Source organism: Melozone crissalis, unplaced genomic scaffold (assembly GCF_028551555.1).
Source record: "Melozone crissalis strain CALT ecotype California unplaced genomic scaffold, PUWL_Pcris_2 ptg000019l_1, whole genome shotgun sequence".
NCBI classification, from domain to species: Eukaryota; Metazoa; Chordata; class Aves; order Passeriformes; family Passerellidae; genus Melozone; species Melozone crissalis.
The window spans coordinates 29832614-29858611 of NW_026535797.1; the positions used below are offsets into that span (position 1 = coordinate 29832614).

The 25998-nt window shown below is 44.4% G+C and overlaps 2 protein-coding genes across 2 annotated transcripts in view; one reads left to right on the plus strand and one right to left on the minus strand.

The window, feature by feature from the left end:
* RTKN2 (rhotekin 2) overlaps positions 1-2601 on the minus strand; it is a 47789-nt gene extending 45188 nt beyond the window's left edge. Inside the window, exon 1 of the mRNA XM_054276535.1 lies at positions 2578-2601. The gene's annotated coding sequence lies outside the window, so the exon portion shown is untranslated. The remainder of the gene's footprint in view (positions 1-2577) is intronic.
* ZNF365 (zinc finger protein 365) lies at positions 1905-17464 on the plus strand. The gene is made up of 4 exons (XM_054276533.1): positions 1905-2769; positions 11874-12054; positions 13973-14010; positions 16484-17464. The coding sequence occupies exons 1-4, from the start codon at positions 2045-2047 to the stop codon at positions 16728-16730; spliced, it is 1191 nt and encodes a 396-aa protein (XP_054132508.1). The 5' UTR covers positions 1905-2044; the 3' UTR covers positions 16731-17464.
* Positions 17465-25998: the final 8534 nt, after the last annotated feature.

Consider the following 25998-nt stretch of genomic DNA (forward strand, 5'->3'; position numbering starts at 1 on the left):
CAATGGGCTCCTTCAAAATCATCAACATTTTCTGTTCCTTAAGACCATGTTCCTTCTTATTACTGTCAGCTGGAGAGGGCAGGTGGGTGTCACCTCTTCTACATGTGGATGAAGCCTCAGGTAGCATCCCATCATGCTGAGCTCACCACACTTGTAGAGCATTCATCTGCACCTTGGAGCATCAGCACCAAGTACCTGTGACATTGAGGAGCTAGGAAGGCAATGGGCACAACAGAGAGAGATTGGGCAGTAGAGGGCAACAGCCAAGAAAGTGGGAACCAAAACATGGTTATATCCTGTCAGTGTTGGCCTCCTACAAAGAAAAAATGAGGAGTCCCAAATCTGGCAGCAAACATTGTTCAAAGCTATTCCCTCCTGACCTCCTTTCTAGGCTTTGGTACTGCTTGATGACAAGAGAAGGGCAAATCACCACATTTAGGCAAGGTAATAAAGGACAACCAACTCATGCAAAATGCTGCAGCCTGGATGGTAGCCCACACACTTCAGAGATTAGCTGAAGCTCTGAAAAGCAATTTGAGTAACTTCCTTTGATGTACCATCTGGTGAATAATTTACTGGGAATGTCTTAATCACATCAAAGGTATCTATCAATGTGCTCAGATTTTCTCAGTGTTTAAGACTCTGCCTGTGTATTGTGCTCAAGGAACAGACATAATAGTACAGAATTAAACTTTACTGCAGTACTCCCACAGTAATAAAAAAAAAATCTGCAGCATATTACCAGTATGGCCTCAAGGACTAGGTTTAGGAAGAGCAATATTTCACTGCTACCTCAAAAAGGCTGCTACTCTGCAATCAGCCTTGCTCATGTTTCCAAAAATTTATAAAATAGACACACATCTGTGGCATAAAAAATGTTAAGAAGCACATCTCCCTATTCAGAGGGCTTATTGGCAGGGTTCTCTAACATCAATCACATGGGTTTAGACCCAGAATAGATTTAGACTAGATCTAAGGAAGAAATTTTGTGCAACTAGAGCAGTGAAACACTGGGACGGGTTTCAAGAGATGTTGTGGATGCCCCATCCTTGGAAACATTCAAAGTCACATTGGACAGGGCTCTGAGCAACCTGATCTAGTTGAAGATATTTCTGCTTATTGCAGGAGGATTGGACTAGAAGGCCTTTGAAGGTCAACCCAAACCATTCTATGTGTCTATGACATGCATTTGTCATACTCCAAATGGGAGTACTGCAATTACTTCTTCCCCTCCCTAAATATTGGGACTAAATTGGGGTCATATAAAAAAAAAAAAACAAACCCTAAGTGAACAAACTAAAAACCCTACAAAACTTACTGGCTATTAAGTAGCCAAAGCCTGAACACCCCTAAAAGCCAAGGCCAGATTATACTTATTTGCATGTGCCAGTCCTGTCTTGATGCTTAGGTGCTTTAGATTGCGTTATCCTTCAGCATCACTCCAGCACACCCTGCGCAGCTCACTCACTGCTTTGCTGTGCTGACAGGACCCCGCAAAGCCCCGCGAACGCCCCCGGCCAGGTGCTCACGGCAGGCGGGTCCGCAGGAGGTCGCTCCGGCGAGGGGAGCGACTCCGGCCCCGGGATCGCGCCCCCGTGGGCTGCTGACACGCACCCACGCCCGCCCGCAGCACCCCCCGCCGGGCATCCCCGCCCCTCCGCATCCCCTCCGCATCCCCGCCGCTCCCCGCTCCGCATCCTCGCCCCGCCCGCCCCGCCCCGCGGGCTGATTTACGGCTCTGCTGAAAACGCCGCCCCGCTGCCGCTACCAGCAACAAGTCGGGTGAGTGCGGCGACCTTGTGGGCGGCCGAGGCCCGCGCCGAGCCGGGGCCCGGCGCCGCTCCGCTCCGGCAAGGCCCGGGCGGCGGCCGAGGCGAGCGGAGCCGCGCCGAGCGAGTGCAGCCGGCGGGGCCGTGCGGCCGGAGCGCCGCGCCGGGCGGGCGCGTCCCCGGGCGGAGATGGCGCGGTACCCCTGAGGAATCGCCGGGAAAGTTTCCCAAGTTGCCCGTGGGGCGCGGACGCGGGCCGTTCCCTCCGGCGAGGAATGCAACAGACAGCCCGGGATGAAGGCGGGCACCCGTGGCCAGAGCCGCTCGGCGGCGTCAGCCTCCCCTTCCGCTGCCCGCGATGCGGCGACCACACCAGGTTCCGGAGCCTGTCCTCGCTGCGGGTGCACCTGGAGTACAGCCACAGCTTCCAGGAGAGCAGCCTCCTGGCCAGGAGCAGCCTGTTCTCCCCGCTGAAGGACGCGGAGCCGGTGTCTCCGCCGGAGCCCGCAGCGCAGGGCAGCCCGGGCAGCCCCGGCGGCGTTGCCGCGCAGCCCGCGGGGCCCTACCTGAACTTGGGCGGCGCGTCCTGCGGGAGCGGCAAGGGCGAGCAGCCGCGGGAGCTGGCGGCCGAGCGGCCCGGCTCCTTCCTGGCCAACTATGTGTCGGCCGAGTCTCCCAGCGAGCTTTCCAAACCCGGCCTCTCGGCCGCTGATTCCAAAGCCTCCTTCGAGGCACACGTCAGAGAAAAGTTTAACAGGATGGTAGAGGCCGTGGACAAAACGATCGAGAAGCGGATCGACAAGCTTACCAAAGAGCTGTCCCAGAAGACGGCGGAGCTGCTGGAGGTGCGGGCAGCGTTCGTGCAGCTGTCCCAGAAGAAGCAGGAGGTGCAGCGGCGAGAGCGGGCCCTGAGCAGGCAGGTGGATGTGGCGGTGGAGATGATCGCAGCCTTGAAGCAGCGGCTCAACGAGTCCGAGGAGGAGCTTCACCGCAAAGAGGAGTAAGTGGGGAGGCGAGTGCCGATGGCTTGGCGAGGGCTGGCCAGCTCCTGCGTGAGTGACAGCCTTTGGGGGAGAGGAGAGGGAATGGCTCAGTTGCTTGCTGATTGTGAAAGGGCCTGGAGCTCACCGCTTCAGATCACTATATTGCTGGAGTTATAGCCATGTGACCGTGTCCCCTGCAAGGCAGTGGACAGCTCCCTGAGCAGGTGGCTTTCAGCTTGGCTCCCCAGTGACTAACAGGGCAGGGGACAGCTCCCTGAGCAGGTGGCTTTCAGCTTGGCTCCCCAGTGACTAACAGGGCAGGGGACAGCTCCCTGAGCAGGTGCCTTTCACGCTTGGCTCCCCAGTGACTAACTTCCTCACTTTCTAAAGCCTGTGTTATGCCTCTGGTTTCATGGGGGTAGGGACAAGTAGAAGCTCTCATCAGCATGTAATGTGATTTAGACTACCACCTTTAATGCATTGTCTTTTTAAGAAGAGATGGGTGGATAAGTCTGGATGAAGTGTGCAAGAATACCTAATAGCACCTTTTCCTTTAAGCCTTCTCACCATGGTCAGCCTGTGGAGTGCACAGTCTCCTGTGCATCAACAAAGCTTTACTGGAGATAGTGTTGAAAAGGCCATGTCCAAGTAGTTAATGTCTAGTTTTTTAGATGGACACAGAACTGTGGAACAGGAATTGCATATATGGGATTGGGAAGCAGATGCCAGAGTTCTGACTAACCTAAGCCATCTAAAAATACATTCATGATGCATCCATTAAAAATGTAGTGATAGCTGATATATAATTTATACATGAACTACTTAGTTTATTCAGCACTTGCTGAAACCTTTCAGGCTTTTCAAAGCAACACAACTTATTTTAGAGAAATGGAAATAAAGAGCCTTGGTAATGGTATGCCTCTAAACCAATTCATCAGCTTACAAAAGGAAGATGAGAAGTGGTAGTTGCCATGACACTGATCTTACAAGAAATAAGGAAGGTGGTGTAGGAGTTCAGTGTAGGAAGTTTGGAGGGCTTTCATCATTCCTTCCTGTAGTCTAAGGACAAGAAAGAAAAGATGAGGATCAGTAGCAGCCATCTATCTTGAAGCAGAGCTAGAGATTTTCCAGAAGAGAAGATAAAGGAGGTGGGATTTGAGCCTCTCAGATCTTCCTTGAAGGGATATTCAACAGAACCTCTGATTTTAAAGTATGAGGTGATCCTCATGGAGGAGAAGATTGAAAGACTTAAGGTGAAGCTAAAGCTGAATAGTGTAACTGAGGCAGATTTGAAAGTATGCTGGAGGGAAGCTATGAAGATAACATAGTTTCAAGCAGTTTTGGTATTCCCATCTAGCCAGACTGCCCTCCTGGGCTCTTTCACAGTGAGTCGTCCTGTTTCCTCTAGAAAAGTATCTTAGAGCGGGAGGGATTGCTCTGTGAAGGTCCTTCCCTCTGCAGACTACCAGGAGACCTCAGGTAAGCAGCTGTCTTAGGCTAGGTGCAGAATTTCAGATATCTCAAGTTCAGTGGCATGAATCTTACCCCAAACTAAAGGCAGACTGTGTTTTTAAAAATCAAGACTAGGATCTCAAAAGGAAAAAAAAATGACTGTTGGGAGAAAGAAACCATTCAGTGGGACAAACCCAAAGTTCTGCAGTGCTGTAGAAGAAGAAAAGACCTTGTGGGAAAAGAGGAAAAGGGCAGTTGAGTCATCTGGGTAGAAAGAATGGGTATGATGTGGGAGGATGGCAAAGGACACTGATCTTTGGAAAGAAAAAGCTGAAGTTGTGATTTTTAACTGTATTAGGAAAAGGCACAAGGAAGAGGCACATGCTCTTTGGCAGATTACTTACCAACAGCACTGTCAGGCTGGTGTTCTGAGGCCAGAAGAGACTGAACACAGAATGAGAAGTGGGAAAACATTGTCCTTCACATTGGGACATTGCCAGGCTCGGGAAAGGGGCAGGAGCTCAGATGATTGCTGTTACAATTCTTGTCTTGAAAGGAGGAGAGTGAATGCATAAACAAATGATGAGGTAGCTCCTAAGTTGATGTTACAGGGAAGGCTGAAGGTTACTTGGCTAGAAACATGAACCAAAAGAGGCAGCTGCACAAGAGACTTCACAGAGTACTCACAGAATACTTCACAGAGTGTTGCTCTTTAGGGTTTTGCTTCTACTTTCAACAAAAAGCCTTGAAAGCAAGTGCAGCAATAGGAATGAGAGAACAGCTCTTACACAGCAGTGTGTTAACTTCTACAGGTAAATGTGTAATGCATGGCGGTGGCTAGGATGGAAGAACAGCAGCTCTGAGTACCAAGGGGCAAGAGGGCAGTCAGAATTTGTTGTTGCCTGTGTCTGTGCCCAGCCCCACAGCATTGCCTCTGGGGTTACTCTGAGGACACTGGGAGGGTAGGCAGGGTAAAAGAATAGGTTGAATTAACTTAGGAAAAACTGGAAGCGTGTTGGGTTTTTTTCTCATTTGGATGATTCCTGCATTTCCCATCTTGGGGGATAACAAGGCATAGTGCCATAGAAAAATGCACTGGTTGTCTTTCCAATTGAAAGGTCATTGTATAATTAGCAAATTGAGAAGAAAGGTAGGTATAAAAAATGCTTTGTAAGAGCAGGACTGGTAGTTCTAGAGCAGCTTTTCAGAGCTGATTCTCTAAAATGCCTGGGACAGTTAGTTTTACTCCAGCAGCAGGGAGACACTGGGTGATGTGCTCTAGTAGAGAAAAAGTTCATGACTTTGGTAACAACAGTGGCACTTGTCTGGCTTTCTCATGGGCTGTTGGTAAACTCTGAGACCTGCCTATATATTCAATCCTTTGTGTGTTCTAAACTTACTTGGTGTGCTGAGAATACATTGTCCTTCAAAAAGGAGGATCTCAACTTTGGCTTTGATTTCTGGAAGAGATCCAGATGATTAGAAAGCCAAACAAGACTGCATAATGGAAATTGCAGAAGCAGTTCTCACTGCAGATTGTGGAAAGTCAAAGGCATCCCTTAGGGACTGCTTCGATACTTGCTGACCTTCAGAAATAAATGCTTTCATCAGTTTCTTTGGATTTTTTTTTTCCATAAGCAATCTTGTGAATATGGATAACTTTTCCTAAAATAGCATTGGTATTGAGCTAGTGTAGCTGAAAATCTTTTCCTCTTAGCAGCAGAAAAAAGAAAACACCTTCCCTGAAACATCTGAATGTTGGTTTAGACCATCAGCAGGAGCAGGGCTGCCCATTTGAAGCACTTGTAGGATCAGTGGGGTTATTTCTTTAGCCTTGTCAGTTGATTATTTTTTGTTTGTTTTAAATAAGGCCTTTAGCAGTCCAACAAAGACAGCAATGAAGTGAAGATACCTTTTTAGTTAAATGTTCTTTGTTTCCTTACAAAAACTTCAGTGCCAATATGCATGCTGATACTGGTGTGAGGCCCTCGTGGAGGTGAACTCTGTTGAGGTGTAGGACAGCTGACTGTAGGAGGTACAACACTGACTATATTAATATATAGCTGAAATAGTATTACTCTAAGCACAGAGCTGCTGAACAAAGGAATTATTTAATTAGAAAATGTGCCCTGAAAGGGATTATTCCATGTTTGATGAAGGAGAATGCAACTCACAGTGAGCGCTGTGATCTTAAAGATAACACAGAAGCATGCCCAAAGGGCATAAGATTTTGTTGAATAAGATATCAAGAAAACCATTGAAACAAAAACCAGCTATGAACTTAACTGCCAGAGGACACCGAGAGGCTTGTTTCTGGATGTAATGTAAGAAAATTGAAACTGGTAGAGTTTGATTTTCAGGAAGTTTGAAGAGGGTAAGAAGGGATGGTCTTTGGCTGGAATCTACCTTCAGTGGTAACTTAAACAGCTTCACTTTATCTCCTAATCATAGATAAGATCATTAATGTTGTACCTTGCCATATCTCTGACAGTCATTTCTCTAACCAGTCTAATGCATTTGTTTTGAGACTGGCCATGCCTCTGCTTTGACATAGCCTGGAATGCAAGGATTAATTCAGAATAGCTGTTGTGGGCAGTAGTTATTCTTGCCAGTGGCTTCACCTTAAGTTTGCAATTAATAAAATTATCTGTGCAGATAACATCTTGACAATGGCATTAAGATCTGGCTTTTAGACATCACTGCAATTTGTGCTTTAAAACAGCTTTCCCTTTAAAAGGGGTTTCAATTGTACCACAAAACAGTTTTGATTTGCTTTAAGCAGAGTACAACTGCAATTACACATTGTTCTTCCACCCTCAGTTTTAGGTAATCCTGCTCCCTCTTTCCTGTTTTCTTTCATCTTCCTACTCAAGAGATTACTCCCCCCCATGCAGCTGCACAGGTTTAAGCCCAGCATGACTGTCCCACAGAATGGCTCTGTGAAATAAAGCTTAAAATCTTCAGTGTCACCCAATAAATTCAGGGCTCTGTCTAGAACACAGCCCACTGAATGGGTACAATAACTCTCTGAGGGAGGAGGTGTGAATCTCTTAAATCAAATGTGCTTTTAGTGGTGTGGTAATGTGAAACCACAACCTAATGAATAACAGCAGCCTTTAGGCAAAAACACCAGTTGGGTGATGGATAAGGTCAGTGGCATTAATACTTAATGAATATACATATTAAATATTTTGAGCAGTAAATCACTTTACTACTTACTGTGATAGGAATTTTCCCACCTTCAGGTAAAACAATGGTTTGGTTTTCTATTGATTTTAGACAGAGTTATGCTAAATGTGATTGTCTAAAGTGATTTGATATTGGATGCAAAACCTGCATGGAGCCTTGTGCTTATCTCGACCTCCAGAGCAGCTGCAGGTGTCAGTGTGGCTGTGCACAGTGCTGGGGCCAGTGCTATGCATCCGTGGGAGGGCTTGCTTGCAATGTGAGAACTCATTAGCCCTTCTTGTAAGGTGTTAAGGAGCTGGAGCTGTCCCACCCTCTGCATTTAGTCAGTGTATGTCACTCTTAGCTGCTGAAAGTCATAAAAACACTGAGCATCTCCCAGGATCCCTGTGCTGCCAACTGCTCCAGTAAACAAGAACTGCAGCTCGCTCATCCTAAAGGAGAGCTGAATAATCCAGTGGTAAAGGCAGAAGAATAAATGTCACCTAGTCAGCCTATGATTTATAACTTTATTTACCACATCTCAAGTTGTTTCATGGCAACAGCCTCCATAAAGAAGTTTTTGGGCTAGGCGGCAGTTGGGATGCAAAATGCCAAACTACTTAAGTCTAGTTAACTGTAACAGGTGAACTGCCTGGCAGAGTCAAATTAAAATAAAAGCTTTGGCAGCAAGCCTTACTTACAGTGAGTTCTTCTCCCTCCACTTGTTTTTTCAGCTGAACACCTCTGAGGTGCTTGCTGTACTACAGTAAATTTCCCCTGGACTCCTCTGGCTTTCAAAGAACTCCTTTCTGACACTCTGGCAGTACAGGCATCTCCTGCTCCTCTTGGACACCTCCCAGGTTGCATCCCCCTTGTCTTTCCCTCTCACTTGTCTCATCCTGCTGCTGGCAGCTCAATACAATCCCTGCTCTCCAGGCAGCAGGAGCAATTCCCTCTTCCTAAAGGTTTCATCTGACAGAGCATCCCCCAAGACAAAGCAAGAAATCCAGTTTTCTCCCTGCTGCCCAGTCACAGCCCTGTAAATACTTTGCATACACTATGCCTTAGTGTTGGAATAGTGAACTATGAACAGATGAGATTACAGAAATGTAAGAGCTCTAGGGTGCATTGAGCATCATCTACCCCACTCAGAACATACAGTATCAGGAGCTGTTGCTCACCCCTGTAAGCAAGTGCCAGGGTGCAGAGCTGGGGGAAGGGGGCAGGAGTCTGCTGGGCAGAGGAGCAGAGCAGTAGAGAGATGATGCTGAGAGCAGAGGAGCTCTCAGGGGGAGTTAATAACTCCATGGAACCTTTCCTCAATATAACAGAAGTGCTCCAGATGTAGAATAGTCAGTGCAGGGTAGCAGAGAGACCTCTTGTGAAAAGGGCAACACCTCAGGTGTGAGCCACTTTAACAAAGTTGTTCCAGTTTCAGGTGAGTGCTGCTCACAAGGCTGTGCTGTCAGGACACAGAGCCCAGTGGGCCCATGCTGCTGTGCTCTGGTTTATGCCCCTACCACGTGGGCCCCACAATATTAATGGCTTCAGCTTCCCCCTGACTTCATGAAGAGCAGTGTCAGACCTCTGTGAACACCCATCTTTCCACAAGCATGAGAGTAGAGAGTGAAAGACAAGAATCCTGTCATATAATCCTCAAAAATCCGGCAGAGGTCTGGAGAAATAAATTTAAAGTAAAATAAAGAGTATAAGCAAAAAAAAAAAAAAAAAAAATCATCACAGATATCCAGAAATAAAATTGAAGGGAAAGGGTCCTCATTATGGTTAAGAAAAAGTCTGGGCAAACTACAAGAGACAAGAAGGGCAATTAGACAGATAAACAGCAGCTGCAGGAAGCTACAGGAGTTCTTTGAACCATTTCCTTATTGTTCACAGTGGGAGGAGGCTAAAAATTCTTCTGGGAACTCCCTTCAGGTAACCAAGGCATAGCTGGGCAAGGAGTGAGCTCTCTGAGGAAGAAGTGTTGGAGCAAGTAGAGAGACTTATTAGCAGTCACTCCTCAGGGCTTGATCTTGTTCTTCTGAGAGATGAGAATGAAGTGGAAACAAAGAAAGTAGCTGAACTAACAGAAGTGCTGCTTATCAGTGCAAGGTGTGTGACAGAGCCCTGGTGTGTGGGTGTGTTCTGGCTCCTGGCTTTCCAAAGGGAATTTACAGAGTGCATTTCAGCCCCAAGGAAAACTTTCAGATTAAAGTTATTAAAGGTAGATTCATAGGCTGTACAAAGGCAGCTAAACAGAGGGAAGTTTTGGGTATGCTACTAATGCTGTTAATAACAGTTCTTACAAATAATGGTATGTAGGATGCCAAGCTATCTTTAGTCTAGAAAGCAAGGACAATACTAGGGAGTTTATTGACATTATGAGTCTCTTTTCCTCCTGACAGTCATCTAGATCTTCCTGAAAACTCTGTCCCCCCTGGCCTCCTTATGGTATATTAATGAGACATTTGTAGGAAAGGAAAATCTCTTGGTGATTATTTGTGCCATAGAACATGCAACTAATGAATTCTTACTAATTACCTTTGCTGACATAATTACAAATGTTAGCATTCTTGAAATGATCACTCTTTTAAAAAAATGCCAGCTACTCATGTTTGTGGCCTCCTGCTGCAGCCAAACTCAGAAGCTGACTGAGTCCCTGGGAGGGACATCCTCATGGTGTCCCAGGCTGGCAGCTCCCCACTCTCCCACCTTCCCACTGGGTGGTCAGCAGCCTGCCAGGCTGTGCACAGCTCTTCCTTACCCAAAAGGAGAGGGATTTGGAGCCAACCTGCTGAGTTGCTGTCCTCTTGAGCTCCTTGTCCCCTGTAAAAGAGGACCCTGATGAAACAGCAAGGACTTCAGCTGCTCCTACATTAACCCAAAATTATATGAACTGACTAATGAAGTGAAGTTAATCATAAGTTATGAAGTCAAAGAAGTTATAGTGTGGTGACAATGAAGTCCTAAAATTTACTTTAATGAGTTTAGATTGGCTTCTCCCTAAGCATTCCTTAGTGGCTCTCTAGAATCAGGTTGTTCTGGGCAATCTAATGATCACTAAACTGTTCAGAGCCTTGAAATGAAATGGATTAGCTGAGTTTAACAAACAAGTTACCTCTCTGTTTCTTAAGCCAGATTTTATGGGTGAGTTAGTATAAACTATTACTCATCCACATTCTTCATCCAAACAATACATGCTTGTTTTTACCTGTATCCTGCCATTAGATCAGCCATGCAAACAGAACTCTGCTGGAGTATGGAGCAGGCAGGCACAGCCTGAATCCTAGGTGGTGAATTTCCAGGGCTGACCACTCATGCTTGACTCTTAGCACAAAGCAGCTCACTGTTGAAACAACTGCACTCCATTAAACCAATTAACTACAACTATGCTGAGTTAAAACAACAAAATGCAGAGAAACTTTGGATTTGTTATAAACAATCTAAGCTTTGAAAGGTTATTTCTGCCACAAACTGTTTCATAGTTTCTACTTAAAATCCTTTTTCCTCAGGCAATGTATTTCTACTGAGCAATCATGCCCTTTCTCATTTGGCAAGTTCCTTCAACTCCCACCCTTTTTGTACAAAGCAAAAAATAACATGGTTTCACTGGCAGAGTAAAAAATATTTATCCAGGCATTTATTAAACAGGGAACTGCTACATGTTCAGATTTGTCTTCTTTTGTAATACATGCTTCAATCTACAACCAAACTTCTTCCACCCAAATAATCCTTTGGTATTAGAGGTCCAAGTGGTGTCCTGATTACTGATAGTAAGTGTGCAGAGAACTTAGAAATGAGCAGTGGCTCAGCTGAGAGCTTTCACAGTCACTGGTGCTCTCTGTTTCTTCCACTTGGGTTACCAGACAAGACACATTCCTAAACTCCTTACCTAAAACTTGTTCTTCCCACACATGTGTTCCCTGCTCTATAATCTGTAGATTATCTGTTAATCTCCCATGCTCCCTCTGCCTCCAGGTCATAACACCACACTTGGACATTCTTGTAGTAATGCAGTCAAAATTAAATTTAATGGCCACAATAGTTCTTTTGAGTTAGAAACCAACCCAGCAGCAACATTAAGTGACCATTGTTAGATTGTGATGGAATGAAAAGATTAATTTGGGAGTTCATCTGTTTCTCTTCACATTTCAGAGCTAATATTCTCATAAATAAAAAAAGAGAAAGCAGATACAGCTGTCTCCAGATACTTTGAGATGTGATGCTTAATCATATTTCTGCTTTGTGGGCCACTAAAGACTAATTCCAAGAGACCAAATGAAGTGTAAAAACCCCACCCCAAACCCGCTGCCCATAAACCTAAATTCAGCATTCAGGCTTCCAGATCTTCACTTTGTCCACAAAAAAGTTGAAATCTTTTGACAGTGGTGGAGGACACGCCATGACAAACTGGAGAAGCACCAGTAATTTTTGACAATGGTGAGACCAGAGAGCTGCTGTTATCTAAACGTGGCCTCTTTGCAATGTTTCCATCTTGCAGAGAAGTTGTTACTTTCAACCACTTCCTGGAAGAAGCAGCAGAAAAAGAAGTGCGGGGGAAAGCCAGGCTGCAGCACTTCATCGAGAACCTGTTGCAGCGCGTGGATCTGGCAGAGAGGCAGCTGGAATATTACCAAAGCCAGCAGATGGTGTGCAACCACACTGACATCAGCGGGCACGTGGTAAGCCAGCACAGCCCTTCCCTTTGCCATCACCCTCCCCCTGCAGCCAGACTTGGGTTATGGGTGGGCTCAGTGGCTCAGGCTCACACTGCTGCAGGCAGATGTGCATTTGTGAAAGCAGCAACAGCCAAAGATGATAAAGGGAGAGCAGAGAGTAATGAAATGTTTGATAGATATTTAAAATATTTCCAGCTTTGGCTATTGCTGCTGTTGCCTTTGCCATGAACACTTTTTTAATGTGACTTGGCAGTCTTTTTGGGATGCCTGAAGATTTTCAGGAAAGACATAGATCCCTACAGGTGATACATCAGCTTGCTGGCAAATCGTCTTTCCTCTGGTAGTTACCTATCATGGGACTCTTAGAAATGGTGAATGGATTCCCACAGGCCTGTATCACGTGGATTATAAATCCAAGAACATTACTTTTTAAAATACATTATTTCTCTTAAAGCCCTCATTTTTGATACCTAAACTCAGTATTTTCCTACAATGCAGTACATTAATATGCCAAGTTTTAGGCACAGGACTTGAAGGAACATTTCAGTTTAATTGAATACCCCATGCTGCCTGTGCTAAGTAGTTGCTCACCCTGGCATGTGAGAAGAAGGCATGTGATCATGCCCAGCACTGAACAGGTATGCAGTGGTGGAAGGGAAATGTTCCCAGAGCTACTTGGAAGACAACAAGCTTTAGGTAAGATGAGCTGAAATGCAGTGCAGCCATCTCAGACAGAGTCTGTGAGAAGATTATGGGGCACTGTACAGATGGGCCTCAATATTAAATCATCTCTCTTGTTCTGGATGTGTTTATCATAATGCCAGGCTCAGCAGTGTCCCTTGGGGAGGGCTCTGATTTTTAAGGTACCTGCCCTGATTTCTGGGTGACTTCAGCATTCCTCTAAGGCCATCCATCCAAATATTGACCATCCTGACCTTCAGGGGATACAGGAAAGTCCACCATGAGATGGCTCCAGACACCAACCAAGACAGATGATAAGCAAAATCAGGCTGGGCAAAAATCCATCTGCAAAGTGTGGACAACACCAGGGACAGAAGAAACATTTACAAGAACGTAATAATTTTCAGATGCCAAATCTGACTTACTTGTCTCAGTGACTTCATTAAATGATATTCAAAGGTTCAGTGTAGCAGCTCTGATGAGAGCTCAATACAAAGAACCTATTTAGTCCAAAAAAAAAAAAAAATCAATTTAAGCTGAGCTGGCATTAAACACCTCCTTTTCTGACCCCCACCAAAAGAGGGACTAGACAAAGTGTTTCCATACTGTGAACCAAACTGCTGAAAAAATGAAGCCATGCAAATTTGGCCTGGCATTGAAGCTATGCTGTCCTTAGCTGGTCTCAGGACTTGCAGCAGGGGGAGAGCAATGTTTGTGTCCTCACCCTCTACCCTTCAGTGCAAGTCTGGCAGAGCCAAGGGCTTGTAGCTGGAGTTTCCTAGCCACTTGTGTAAAGGAAATGTATCACTGAAATGTATCACTGAAAAATTAAAGGATCTGAGAGAAAGTTAATTTCATACAGCTTATTTAGCCACTGGCCTTTATTAATTATCTTGAATGCAATAATTACTTCTCATTGTATCCATACTGTTTAATCTAATGTGAAAGGTCTCTGTTCAGCCCACACTTCTTTAGCAATTTACTTTGATTATAGTTACAATAAAAATAATGGGAAAAATCCAACCACTAGCAACTCACACATTATGAATTTTAAAACCATGTTCATAAGATGGAAGAGTAATAATCTGTAAAAGAGGTGACTTTTTTGGTTTGTTCCCTAAATGTTCTAGTTCAACATGTGAGAATGGAAATACAATTTTAAAGATTGTGTATATTTTATCCTTGTACATTCATTACTTGAAAATGTAATAGTAATAACCTGGTTTTGTTTTCATTGCAGTTTACAGACATTTCATTAAATAAGAAACCCAGATGCCTGTATGTATATCTCCTTTTTTTTTAACTTAAATGCAATAAGTTGACATGCTTGCATTTCTGTTTTTACATTTTACCTTATAGGTTGGGACTTGCATATGGTCTCTATTTATGTAATGTAATTGAGGAAAACCAGATTTCTGCTGAAACTAAACTAAAATCAGATATTCTCTAAAGAAAATAAAGAATGCTAATTTTCTGTTAAACAAATTACTCCTTCCTCTGACTATAATAGCCTGTTGCAAAGCTGCCGGAGTTGAATCTCTGTCTCACACAAATGAAGTTGAAGTTGAAAATATCTTTAACATTCTGTAGGTAGGAGAGAGACAGTTGTCATTTCCTAACTGACAGTAACAATCATATCACCAAACAAGTGCCCTGACCAAGCATGGGCACTGACAATCTCAGGTTACTCAAGCAGCTGTCCTGGGAGCAGCAGAACGAATTGGGGTTGGTCTCCCGTGTCTTTGTGACTTGGTCATGAGTCCCAGCAGGTGGTTTGGAGCACCACGTGCTGCATGGCCAAGTGGCAGCCAGCACTGCACCCCTCTTCAGGGCAGCCTTTCCTTGTGGGGACACAAGTTCAGGACTTTTTCCCATTGCACCACCACAAGTCCTTGTCCATAACACAACAGATTAGGAATATGTGTGAGGAGAAGTTCAGACTCTCTACAGTCACTTATGTTGCAGAGCTGCTGCTTTCAATGAAAAAGTATTTCCTGCATCTGGAGCTGGCAGCTTTGCCTTTCACATGCATCTTCCTCCATCTTGGGTACTTTCTTACCCTGACTGTGAACTGGGGACAGACATCCATCTTCTCTACCATAAAGTTCAATTTAAGTACAGTTTAGCCCCTTTAGGTAGCCCCTGAGATGATATTGACCTTGACCTTCTGGTTTTAGTAGCTTCATTCAGTGCAGCAGGGGACTGCCTAACATCACCTGCAATAATGCCTGTGTATGCTTTGGGAATAAATGATGTTGCTTCTTCACCATAACAACATCTGAGAAAAACAGACCACTGCATCTTTAAACAACAACTGAGTAATGGACTGGAAAAAACAATTCCCAAGAATTGATGGTAAACTGGAGTGGCCGCTCCAATTTACACAGGTCATTCCTAAACCCCAGCAAGTGGTCAGAGCCCAGGCCTGCACCAGGCCAGGATGACACAGTGCCTGCAAGCTCCAGCTTGGACCTGCACAGCATTTCACCCCCTAAACCTCCCCCAGTGAAATCTGCTTAGCAAAGCTGCCGAGCAGGTAATGCAGTTACATAGGTCAGGCTTAGTTCCTACAATGACAGGTGGCCCTCACTGCCTCCTGCCAACAAGTACAGACTTCCATGACACACTTCTCCTCTTCCTAAAGAGCAGGAGGGTTTACACTGTACACACATGAGTAACCACAGCTTTTCTCACAACTGGCTTCGTCAAGCATGCAATATGATTTAACTCCTAGAAGAAATAATACTACACATACATGGTTTTCAGAAATAACAGGCTATGGAAAATAGCCCTGTGGGATCCCTTAAGAGATCAGCTTGTACATCAGCACATCTGCTCTTCACTTCAGCCACAGGAGCTGGTGCCTTACATTCATAGTTCTGCTGTTACACTAATGTATCTGCTGTAAAACATTTCAAGATTATGTTAAAAGGGACTATCATAATCTTAGCTAAACTGTGGAACTGCAGTTTTGATGTAATATTTCAGAGTGCATGGTTCAGCCTTTGCAGCACTGGGCACTTAGCTGTCACTCCACCTCAGCTCACCAATTTCTGCAAATCTTGCTGGGTTTGAGCCAACACAGAGAGAACAAAGAGTTCAGCTTACTTTGGCCTTTAAGCTTTCATACCCTTCTTCCCACCAGTTTCTGTATTCCCCTTCCTTCTCCTGTTTCAAATCAAAGCCTAAAAGGGAAGCTGAAGTTCCCTGGATGTGTGGTCAGCACAATGGCAGAGCATGGAGGTTCCTGAGCTATTGGCCATTTGTAGCAGCAGCTCCCTGCGGCCTGGGCGCAGTCCAGGGCAACACTGAGATTCCACAAAGTCCCTACAGTTCCTGCACCTTCTTTCTACTCTTACTGGTGCTGTGTGGTCTTCCAAAGACCAAGGGATGTTCATTCTTTGCAAAATGTGAACATGTGCATCTTTAAAATCCCTGCAGATCACCAAGTATAGACCTCAGTAAAGTCTCAGCACTCCAAAATCAGCAGAGTGCTGATCAGAATCAAAGTGCAGATGAACACCCATGAAGAGTGCACCAGTAACACACCTAGGGGTTGTTTTAGTAAGGAATGCTTTTGAATACTAAGGAATGTAATTAATCTTACAACTCTGTTTTTAACATGCAGCCTCATTCTGTAAAACAAGACTATTTTTTGATTTTAAAAATGTAAGGGTTTGGGATATTTTGGGGACCTGTCAGTTTGCAAGACTGAATAACAATTATTAATAATCACTATTATTAATTTCAGGAGCCGAGGAAGTCAACACACTTCATACAACATCCCTGATGCAAAGCCTCATTCCTTTCAAAAAGGAAGGATCTTGTTGAAAAAAGCAAAGGATGAAAACGCCAGTTTGCAGCCAGTGAAATGCTTCTATGAACCTGTTGATTGCCCAAGAGAAATATGGAGAGCACAAAAGAAGGGTGAGCCAGTCTGCTCTGCCAGGAAAGTGAGTGCAAAATCAAAGATGGGTAAGAAGGCCAAGCCACTATAGGAACGGTGAGCAGTGTACAGCAGCACAGGAACTTGGCTTCAACACAGCAAATATTGAATGAAGTTAATCATCCTACTTTTTTCCTATCCATCTGGCCATGCCAAAACATATCAGATATAATATATAGAAATATATACATATGGAAGTTTTATATTATTTAGTTATGCCATTCCCTCTTTGGGCGCTATAAAAGAAGTGACATTTTATTCAGTTTACATGGAGGTTTTTCTGTTTATTAATGTATTTATTTATTTATTTAGTCATTTATAGAGCTTATTTTAAATAACCGTAGTTATCTTGCTGAGCAGTACTGTGGCTGTATGTTTAATTATTTTAGTGGCAGCATGGTCTAACCAACTGGTAAATTATTTTCCATCTGTGTTATTCCTGAAGCTCAGAGGAATCCATTTAATCGGCACCAAAATATTCAATCTTCCAGCTTAGGTAGGTGTGAGATCAGTGACTAACAGATACTCAGATGCAAAAGACCTACTCAAAGTCCCTTGAAGCCATTTGCAGCACTAGATTGCTACCCTGGGTTTTGGCTATAAGCACATTTCCATCTTTTATTAAATACATCAAACTACTTGATCCTGCCAGCAGCCATGTTGTCTCTTTGGTCCAAGTTTGGGCTCCTCTGAAGTGTCCCTCAGCAAGGAGAGCAGGAGCTGCCCTGACACTCACAGGCCAAACTAGGCCAGAGGAGGAGTTCCAGTGCCAATGCCAGCAGCAGGAGATCATCAGCAAGTACAGGCTAAAGCAGTGTGGTACTGCCTGGCATTGTGTTCAATGTCTGTGCTTGGTCCCAGGCATGAGAGGCCCAAATAACCATGATTATAACCCAAATCCTTCACATTTTTATCTCTGAAGAATCTTTACAGGGCTGAGAGATCACTGACTTTGCACTAAGAACCCAAGTGCAAGGCAGTTGGAGATGACTGCAGAACACAAATGTGTGTGTTTACACTGGTTTGTGCCAATTAAAAGGATCCTTATTTATTAGAGAATTTATTTATCAAGATGACTTTTTTGTGTGTACAGTATTTTGGTAACATGAATCCTCATGCCATGTTTACAGATATAAACATCCTGATGATGTTACTGATGAGATTTGTTTTCTCAAGAAAGAGAAAGGATAGGTGACACAGGTCTGTGATTTATTTTTTAAATGCTCATAACAGATGTAAATTGTTTATGTGGAAGGTGATTTTTACAGTATGTGTACAAAGATTTGTGAAAAATGTTTTTCATTTTTTATAACTGTGTCTGTAAGCAGAACTGAGTATAAAAAGACAGTGTATCACTATGATTACTGCTGCAATAAGCACCTGAGTTGCAATATTTTTAAAGCAGAAGATGACCAGTCAGTCAGCTAGGATCAGGTAACTACAGATGTCATACATTTGTCAGTGTACAGAGCTCCCAGAAAGTAGCAGAGAGAAGAAAGAGTATTATTCCTCACTTTTATTTTAAATAGTGTATATGGAACAATCAGATGTATATTTAAAAGTTTCTCAACACTGTTTCAGTAGAAAGTCACAGTGTAAAACCAATTCAGGTATTTAGGTTGTAATGATATTTCAATATTTATTTAACTATGTCACAAGGCCACACTTGGCTTCATGCTAGGCATTGTGTGTGGTGAAAAGGAATTGTTCATTGTGTTGCATGGGCTTGGGTCAGATTGTGTGTTACAACAACTTTTATAGGCAAGCTAAAATGGAACCAGTTTTTTCTATTACTTCCCACATCCTTCCACAAACCTGAAAAAAGGACCTTCTTTGAAGATAACAAAGGTAAACATTAGAAAGATAATAAAGTAAAATATATTAATTCATTTCTTTAGCCTCTTGACACTGAAAGAATATTTTTATTTTTAAATGCCTATCTACTCTGTTAGTCACCAAAGTTAAGTGCAACTACTAGTTCACAAATGAGATGTTTATTTTATTATTTATCATGCCAAAATCTTGACTGTAAGTTTTCCTTTTGGGAGAGGAAGAGGAAAAAGAGTAAGAGAAGTTGCATGTTTTTAAACTTTTCAAAGCCTAATTTACACTTACTTGCTAAACAAATGCCAGTTTAGTTAATTAGAAAGAAATTGGATTGTACTGTAATCCCAGATCAAAGTTTTTAGAATATAAACATTCTAATAATAAAGATATATTTCTCAGTTACTGTGTCATTTAACTTTGTCAAATACATAGTTTCTTCCAAAAGCCTCTGAAGCAGCACAGAAAAAGCCAAGCAGCAGCAGCAGCTTGGAGTTGTTTTATCCCTGAGATGAAGCATGGCAGTGAAGTGGGGTTGTGACCCTTCCCAGCAATGAACCTGCAGGCAGCTGCTCCATCTTGCCTGCTCAGCTCACAGGTGTCACCTGCTGCTCTCCTACTGCAATGCTGCTTAAAATCATTCTGGAGGTGACCCACAGGGTCAGACAACCTGCCCAAAGCAGAGGCAGGGGGAATAGAGGGAAGGGTCAGGCACATGAAGGGCAGAGGGGCTCCCAGGGAATGGCAGTAATGATGTCTGCTCACACACTGCATGCTGCAGAGCCATCATTTCATCAGCTTAGACTTGGAAAAAGGGGTTTTCCCATGGGGAACCAGGTTCCTGTCTCATTAACAGAGACAATATTTGACAAGAACAGGCACCTGCACCAGGCTGAGTGTAACCAGCTTTAGCTTGTGAGGACTTCTGTAGTCAGGAAATGTCAATTTTATAATATTTTTTAAATCTGAAAATGTTCTGACAAAGTTGACCACTCACCTTTGAAAATCAATTTGAAGCAGAGTTACCATGTTTTGCCCTTTGAGACACTTTGAAGGCTCCTTGATAGGTTGTATGCTGACATCAAAGTGAATTTCATTAGGACCTGGATGCCTCATTCCCATATAAATTTTTAAAATCCCACCTCATTTATTACTAAAAATAGCTCAGAGCAGTGTATGTACTGGCTGGGCCTTTACAGGTGAGCTTTCTGCTTGAAACAAAATGTTCTGACAGACATATGACATTATAGGCCAGGAAAACAAGAGACTAATTGAAACACAGACCTTTAATTAGAGCTATACATAGAAAAACCCAATCACTTCGAGATGCTGCTGCCAGTTGAAGAGAGAGCATGTTTCCAGAGCACTTAATGACATCTGATCCCTCCCCCCAGCTCTGACTCAGTAGTAACAACAGCCTCTCCCTGCCCAGAGAAGATCTGAACACATTTTTTGTTTCAAGGAGAGTTCTGCAAATATTCAGTGGGATACTCATATTCAAAGAGATGGCCACCATTTAGGGCAGGTACTAGGTCAAACAAATCATCACTTCTATCATCCCTAATAATCCTTCCAATGCCACTGCCTCTTTCAAGCTACTTGAGCAAAATCCAGCTCTTCTCTCTCGTTATTCTGCGTCATCAGATAGTTGCCTCTATTTGTTCTTACCTCAGCCTAATGCTGATTGTTTCCATACATCCTGTCTGAAGTGGCTGGAGTGGACTATTTTGTGCTCTCTGCAGTGAGCCTGGGCATTATTTTTTATTGTTTTTTAGAAAAATTAATCCCAGAAGTGATTTTACTACATGAAGCTCTTAAAAATAGATCCTGCTGCAACACAAACAAAATGTCCTTTCCCATTTTGTTGCTAACGCCACCCTCTATCTAGCCATGCTTTTTTATTCTGATCTCTTGAGTTTTCATTTGTACATCTCTCTCTAAGGAGGAGAAACAAGCAACATAAATTAAATGCCGTTTTTGTTCTGACAAGCTTTTCTCCTCTCACTGCCTCGGTCCTAGCATCTCACACTGCAAGCAGGTAAAAGTTGGCTTGAATTTTTCATAAAATCATGGGAACAAGTATATACAACAGATTTTGAGTTCATTACTATTATGTTATGGAAGAGGCTCTTCTGAGCTGAGAGGGAAAGAGGAATAGAGATACTCCACTTCCTAGAGAAGTCACTTTCAAAGATAAATGTGACAGGTTGGAGGAATTGAGTGTGTGCTGGTGTGAGATGAGGGAAAGCCAGAGTCACATATAAGGCAGAGTGAAAGGATGGGGGCCTCATTACTGCCTGCTGTTTCTTAGGGGCTTTGACCTACAGAACATCAGCATAGATTCAGCCTGACACATTCAGTGCTCAAATCATGCTTTACACACGTTTTGCAGCCCAATTACTAATTCAAAGTAGTAGACTTTAGCACTAGGGTTTCCAAGAAATTCCCCAAACTCTGTTTGTAGTATTTGTTCAAGCCATACACATTTGCCTTACAGTGGGAACCTGTGCCCATGGGGGCTTGTCAGCAGTGAGGGAATTCTGTATGCTCCCAGTCCTTGCTGTCCCCTGTCTCTGCTCAGTGACTGATGGCAGCTGCCTGGGTGCTGGCAGTTCTGCTGGACTCTCACCCCACTGACTGTCAGCCATTCCCACAGCAGTGCTTTCCTTTACAGAACTTGGCTGATTTTTTTGTCTACTTCCCTACCCTAGTTCCCTCCTTCTTTCTACCAGCTCAGTCTTTTTAACATTAAAGAAGTCTCATGCAGCAGGTGTGTTCCCTGAACTTCAGCTTGCTCATAAGTCACTGCATGGCACCAGAGACACTTGCAAAATGCTTTCTGTGGCAGCCCGTGGGCAGCTGCTGCCCTAAGGTGGCACATTCCCACTTGCTGTGCCGGCTTTGCGCTGCCCAGGGATGAGGCTGCCTGTCGCCAGCCCTGCTCCTCGTGCCCGTCCTCCTCATGGGCTGACTAAAGGTCAGAGGGGACATCTGAGAGGACATCTGCAGCCCATCACCCCTCAGCTGGACAACGAGGGTAGCCTTGGCTCAGTGTGCTACACTTCAGAAGGATTGTCACAACAAATGTTACACACATGGTCTTGCCCTTTGTTGAAGTACAGACCCCTGCTCCTGAAGGGACTTCTTATCTCCCACCAGCCAGCACTGAGTGGGAAGCTTGTGTAAGAGAGGGGAGGCTGAATATTGGTCATATGAACAACACACATACATGCTCAGGTGTGCACCCTAGGAGAGGGTCCAGAAAACAACTAAAAGAAGGCTGGTTTTGTTCTGATTTTACTTCACGTTAATATTCCACCACTATTAGAAAGAAACCCCAAAACTTTTCAAATTAAAACTACCAACAAGCTAGTCCAGGAATTGCATATGTACCTTCCCTGAAAAATCACTTCTGGCATCACAGAACATATTCGTCTACAGCAAATTTCCAGAAAATTTTCCTCTTGCAGGAAATAGTAGGCTCTGAAGATACTTCTAAATTTTTTTTCTCATGGGGAAGAAAAAAAGCAGGCAGGAAAACTGGAGTATTTTATCATGAACCATCATCACCCCAAACCCACAAGGTTCACACTAAGAAATGCACCCAGCAGAGAACATAATTATTTCTCTGTCAGCCTGCCTTGCCTACCAACCCTTCTGAGATCCAGGCTATAGAGGTGACCTCCTAAATATGGCATGGTTTAATTATCCCACCCTCTCAAGCTTTGTGCAGGCACCTGTCTAGGAGGAGCACATGAAAGTCACTGGTTTTGCATGCTGCCAGGACTTGAATGCCGTGGTGTGTGTGCCAGGCTATGCTGGGGCCACCCCCAGGCAGAAGCCCTTGGTGGGGTTTAACCTTAGGAACCAAGGGATGGAGGAGGCATCACCCAAGCCTGGCAATGGCAGGCAAAGCAAATGGGATTTATGGGAGCTGAACCCATTTCTGTGACAAGGGCCACAACTCTCCTGTGCCTACCAGTGTGGCTGTGCACTTCCCAAGCCAGCCCAGGTTCCCCACCAACCCTGGGAAGATCTGGGGTAATGGACTGTTGGCATCTTATTGCAAAGCTCCCATACCTTCTCAGTGATTTGCCATGGGCAGCTCATCACAGCACTGACTCCTTCTTCTCAGCACAACTGACAAATTCCAACTCTCTCCTCACCCAGCTAACCAACCCACTCTTTTGTAGCACTCATCTTCTTATTGGACACAGCTGTGGCCTGTTAAGGGCAGGCCTGTTCCTAATCTCTGGTGATGAGTACAGCTGCAACTCCTCAGGTGTGAGACAACCTTCTGCACGATTTTCTTACATTCTATCCCTCCACAATGGACAGCATGGGGGTAAGCTGAAAAACCCTTTTACACACAGCACAGAACAGGGTTTAAAAGGCACAGAGGACCATCTCAATGGACAGTTTTTGAGCACACACAAGCTCATCCTACCCTTCTCTGATCCCCCAGAGGCAGAGGAGTATTTCAGCAATGCTGGGAGCCAACTAGTTCAGTGGTGGGGCAGAGCTAGACTGCTCTGCCAGCAAACACCTTGCCAATGTACCTCTTAAGGGCATTAAACATTTTATCCATTACGAAATAATGAAATTAAAAGAATAATTACAACTAAATGAAGGAGCCATAACTCCATTGTCAGCTATTTAATTGCCACAGGGAGCACACTGAGCTGTTGGTGACTAGTTTTATTGTAGTCCCTTTCTAAAGAAAATGTTGTTGCCAGACATTATCCAGATTTCAGCTGTAGACTCCCCTCCATGGGAGCAGCTGAGTGCAACAAGCAGAAGACAAAATCCCGAGTCCAAGCGAACGAGGAAGAACATTTGCCAGGGGAGAGGCATAAGTTTAGGATTGCAGAAGCATGGGCGGGGAGAATGAAAATTAAAATGCTTAATTTTAATTTGAAGCATTAAAATTAAATGCTTAATCAAATGTAGATAGTTGAGATAGTTGAAACAGACATAGCCTGTGCCAAGAAAGGACCAGGACAGCAATACAGTTTCTATTCCCATTTATTCTTTTAGTGGCCTTCAGTAAATTCTTAGTTTTGCTAACCACTTTTTAATGAGGAAAGGGAGGTGCCCTTCCCACCTCAATACCACATAGTAGCACCACCTGCGTTTTCAAGGGTACACCACTAAAGGACTTAGAAGAACCAGAATACCTTTTATTCTGGGGACAGGAGTTTCTATTCCTTTCATGTAAGCAGATGAAAACCTACACCACAGATGCCAATCTCCGTGGATTTCAGGATTGGTGCTGTGAATCTGAGTATGTGAGTCTGGGTGATGTCAAGGGTCAGTTCACTTCCTGAGCAAAACATAAATCAAGCACTTCCATTTCCACTGTGTACACACTCGAGGTGTCCAGGAGACAAGAAGTATGAGTCACCTTAGATGTCAGTTTGCAGTGGGGAGAAGTGATTCTTTGCACAGGAGAAATTCTTGCATACTTATAAAAGCTATAGATAGAAAAGCTGGTGTGAGCCAGCTTCTTAAGACCTGCAAATGAGTACCCTTTTTGAAAATTCGGGTTTAGGCAAAAACAGCTTTGCAAGAGACATGTAAACTGGCAGATGAATCCAGGCTTTTTGCCACTAGGTGGTGATGGCTGACAATGAATGTGTGCAGGATGCTCTCAGGCCCTCTCTCGCCCCAGCAGGGCGGCTCACACCCCCTCACTATTCCCGTCCCTCTCGGGGCAGTGTGTACTCCACTGGAACACGCCCTGCTGCTACCAGAGACGGGCAGCTCCATCTAACCTCAGCCTAAGGTACACGTTAATTAGAGGACTTGACTAAATACCTGGAAGCGTCGTTTAATTATCTGGCAATGGTGAACGAAGAGGAGACCAAGTAATGACATGCTACAGGTGCTCACTCGCAATGGGACGCTAGCAACGAAGGTAGCAGCAGTAGTCAAACCAATTTCAAAATCACACTAACTGAACATAAATAATCAAAAGTTGTTTTTCTGACAGAGCCAAATCTGCACAATATCCACCCCAGCTCCCTGGCAAACAGCGGATTTTTCGGAGCAGTGGCTGAAGGCAGAGGTGCCGGGCAGGCTGTTCAGTGCAGGGACTTCAGCACACACACGGAGACAAAAGCCTTGCTGCCAGCAGAGGCCAAGCACGCCTCTCCAGCGCTGTCCCGGTGGCACCGGACAGGAGCTGCCCATCCACAAGCCGCAGCTCGGGGCACCCCTGCAGCCCCCGTGGTGCAGGGCCATACCCTGCCATGCCACAGCAGCCCCCGTGGTGCAGGGCCATACCCGCACAATGCCACAGCAGCCCCACCGTCCCTTCCTCACCTCATCCCCCTCCCCGGTTCAGCAGCTCCTGCCCTGCCTATTAAACAGCGCATGGTACTCTGCTTCTTCATAACCCTAATTAAGGGGCTTTATTCTTATTATAGAAATTAAGTCTACTTGAAACAAAATAGCAATTTTCTGTTATAAAATGATGACTTTCTGAAAGACAGAAGATGACTAATGCACTCAGCAGCAGCTAATGACTGCGTGCCAAAAGGTCCTTTGCTTTTAGTGAGCACCAGTCTGCTCCTTGCTGCTCTGCCATGGCCCACGTGTCAGAATCTACTGAATCCACCCCAGCCAGACCAGATACCCCTGAAAAGGGGGGTCACAAGGAGCCACCCCCTCCACAAGGAGATGCCTTCATCCCACAGCCTGCCCTGCAGCAAGGGGCTTTTCTGCCAGGGCAGAAGGCCATGGGATGAAGGCCATCACATCACACATGGATGAGAACCACAGCAGGGGATGTCCTCTGCAGCCCCATGCCTGGTGAGCCCCAGGGGGGACACAAAATGACCAAATATATGGTAAAGCTCACCTAGGACAGGTATTAACACTGAATTCACTGTACTCATTGGATATCTCACTATTACACTGATCAGTTCAACATTCACAAACCTGACAATCAACTGTCTCTTGCCCTGAGGAAGGTCTTTGGGGGCTTTATGGTTGCAAATATATATTATAAAGGTTTGGTTTTTTCCCCCTAAACAACATCAGACAACCTAAAAACAATTTTAGTCTATCTGGCATAGCTCCTCTTTCACTCCAGAAATTACTCCAATTCTTTTTTTATTGTTTCAATGGCACCCATGCCTTTCTGCATTTCAACAACCAGTGCCCAAGGAGGGAGACAGGCCTGCCTGGCTAAATTCACCAGTCACCCACGAGTAGTGGGTGACACACTGGTAGAAAAGCAGTATTTGCCACTCTCAGAGCAATCCACAAGCAGAAATTTGTTTTTATGAAACATTAGTCATTTTAGATTACAACAAATTGGTACAAATCCCATATTCACATAAATTACCAGCTTTGAATAGTTGACCCACTTTATAGCTAATGTTGGCACAAAATCTTGACTCTGAAATTTGAGGCAGATTGCTTTCAGTTTGGTCAACTTGGAAAGAAAGAAATGAAAAATATTTTAATACAGGGCTCAGAATGAGGGCTTT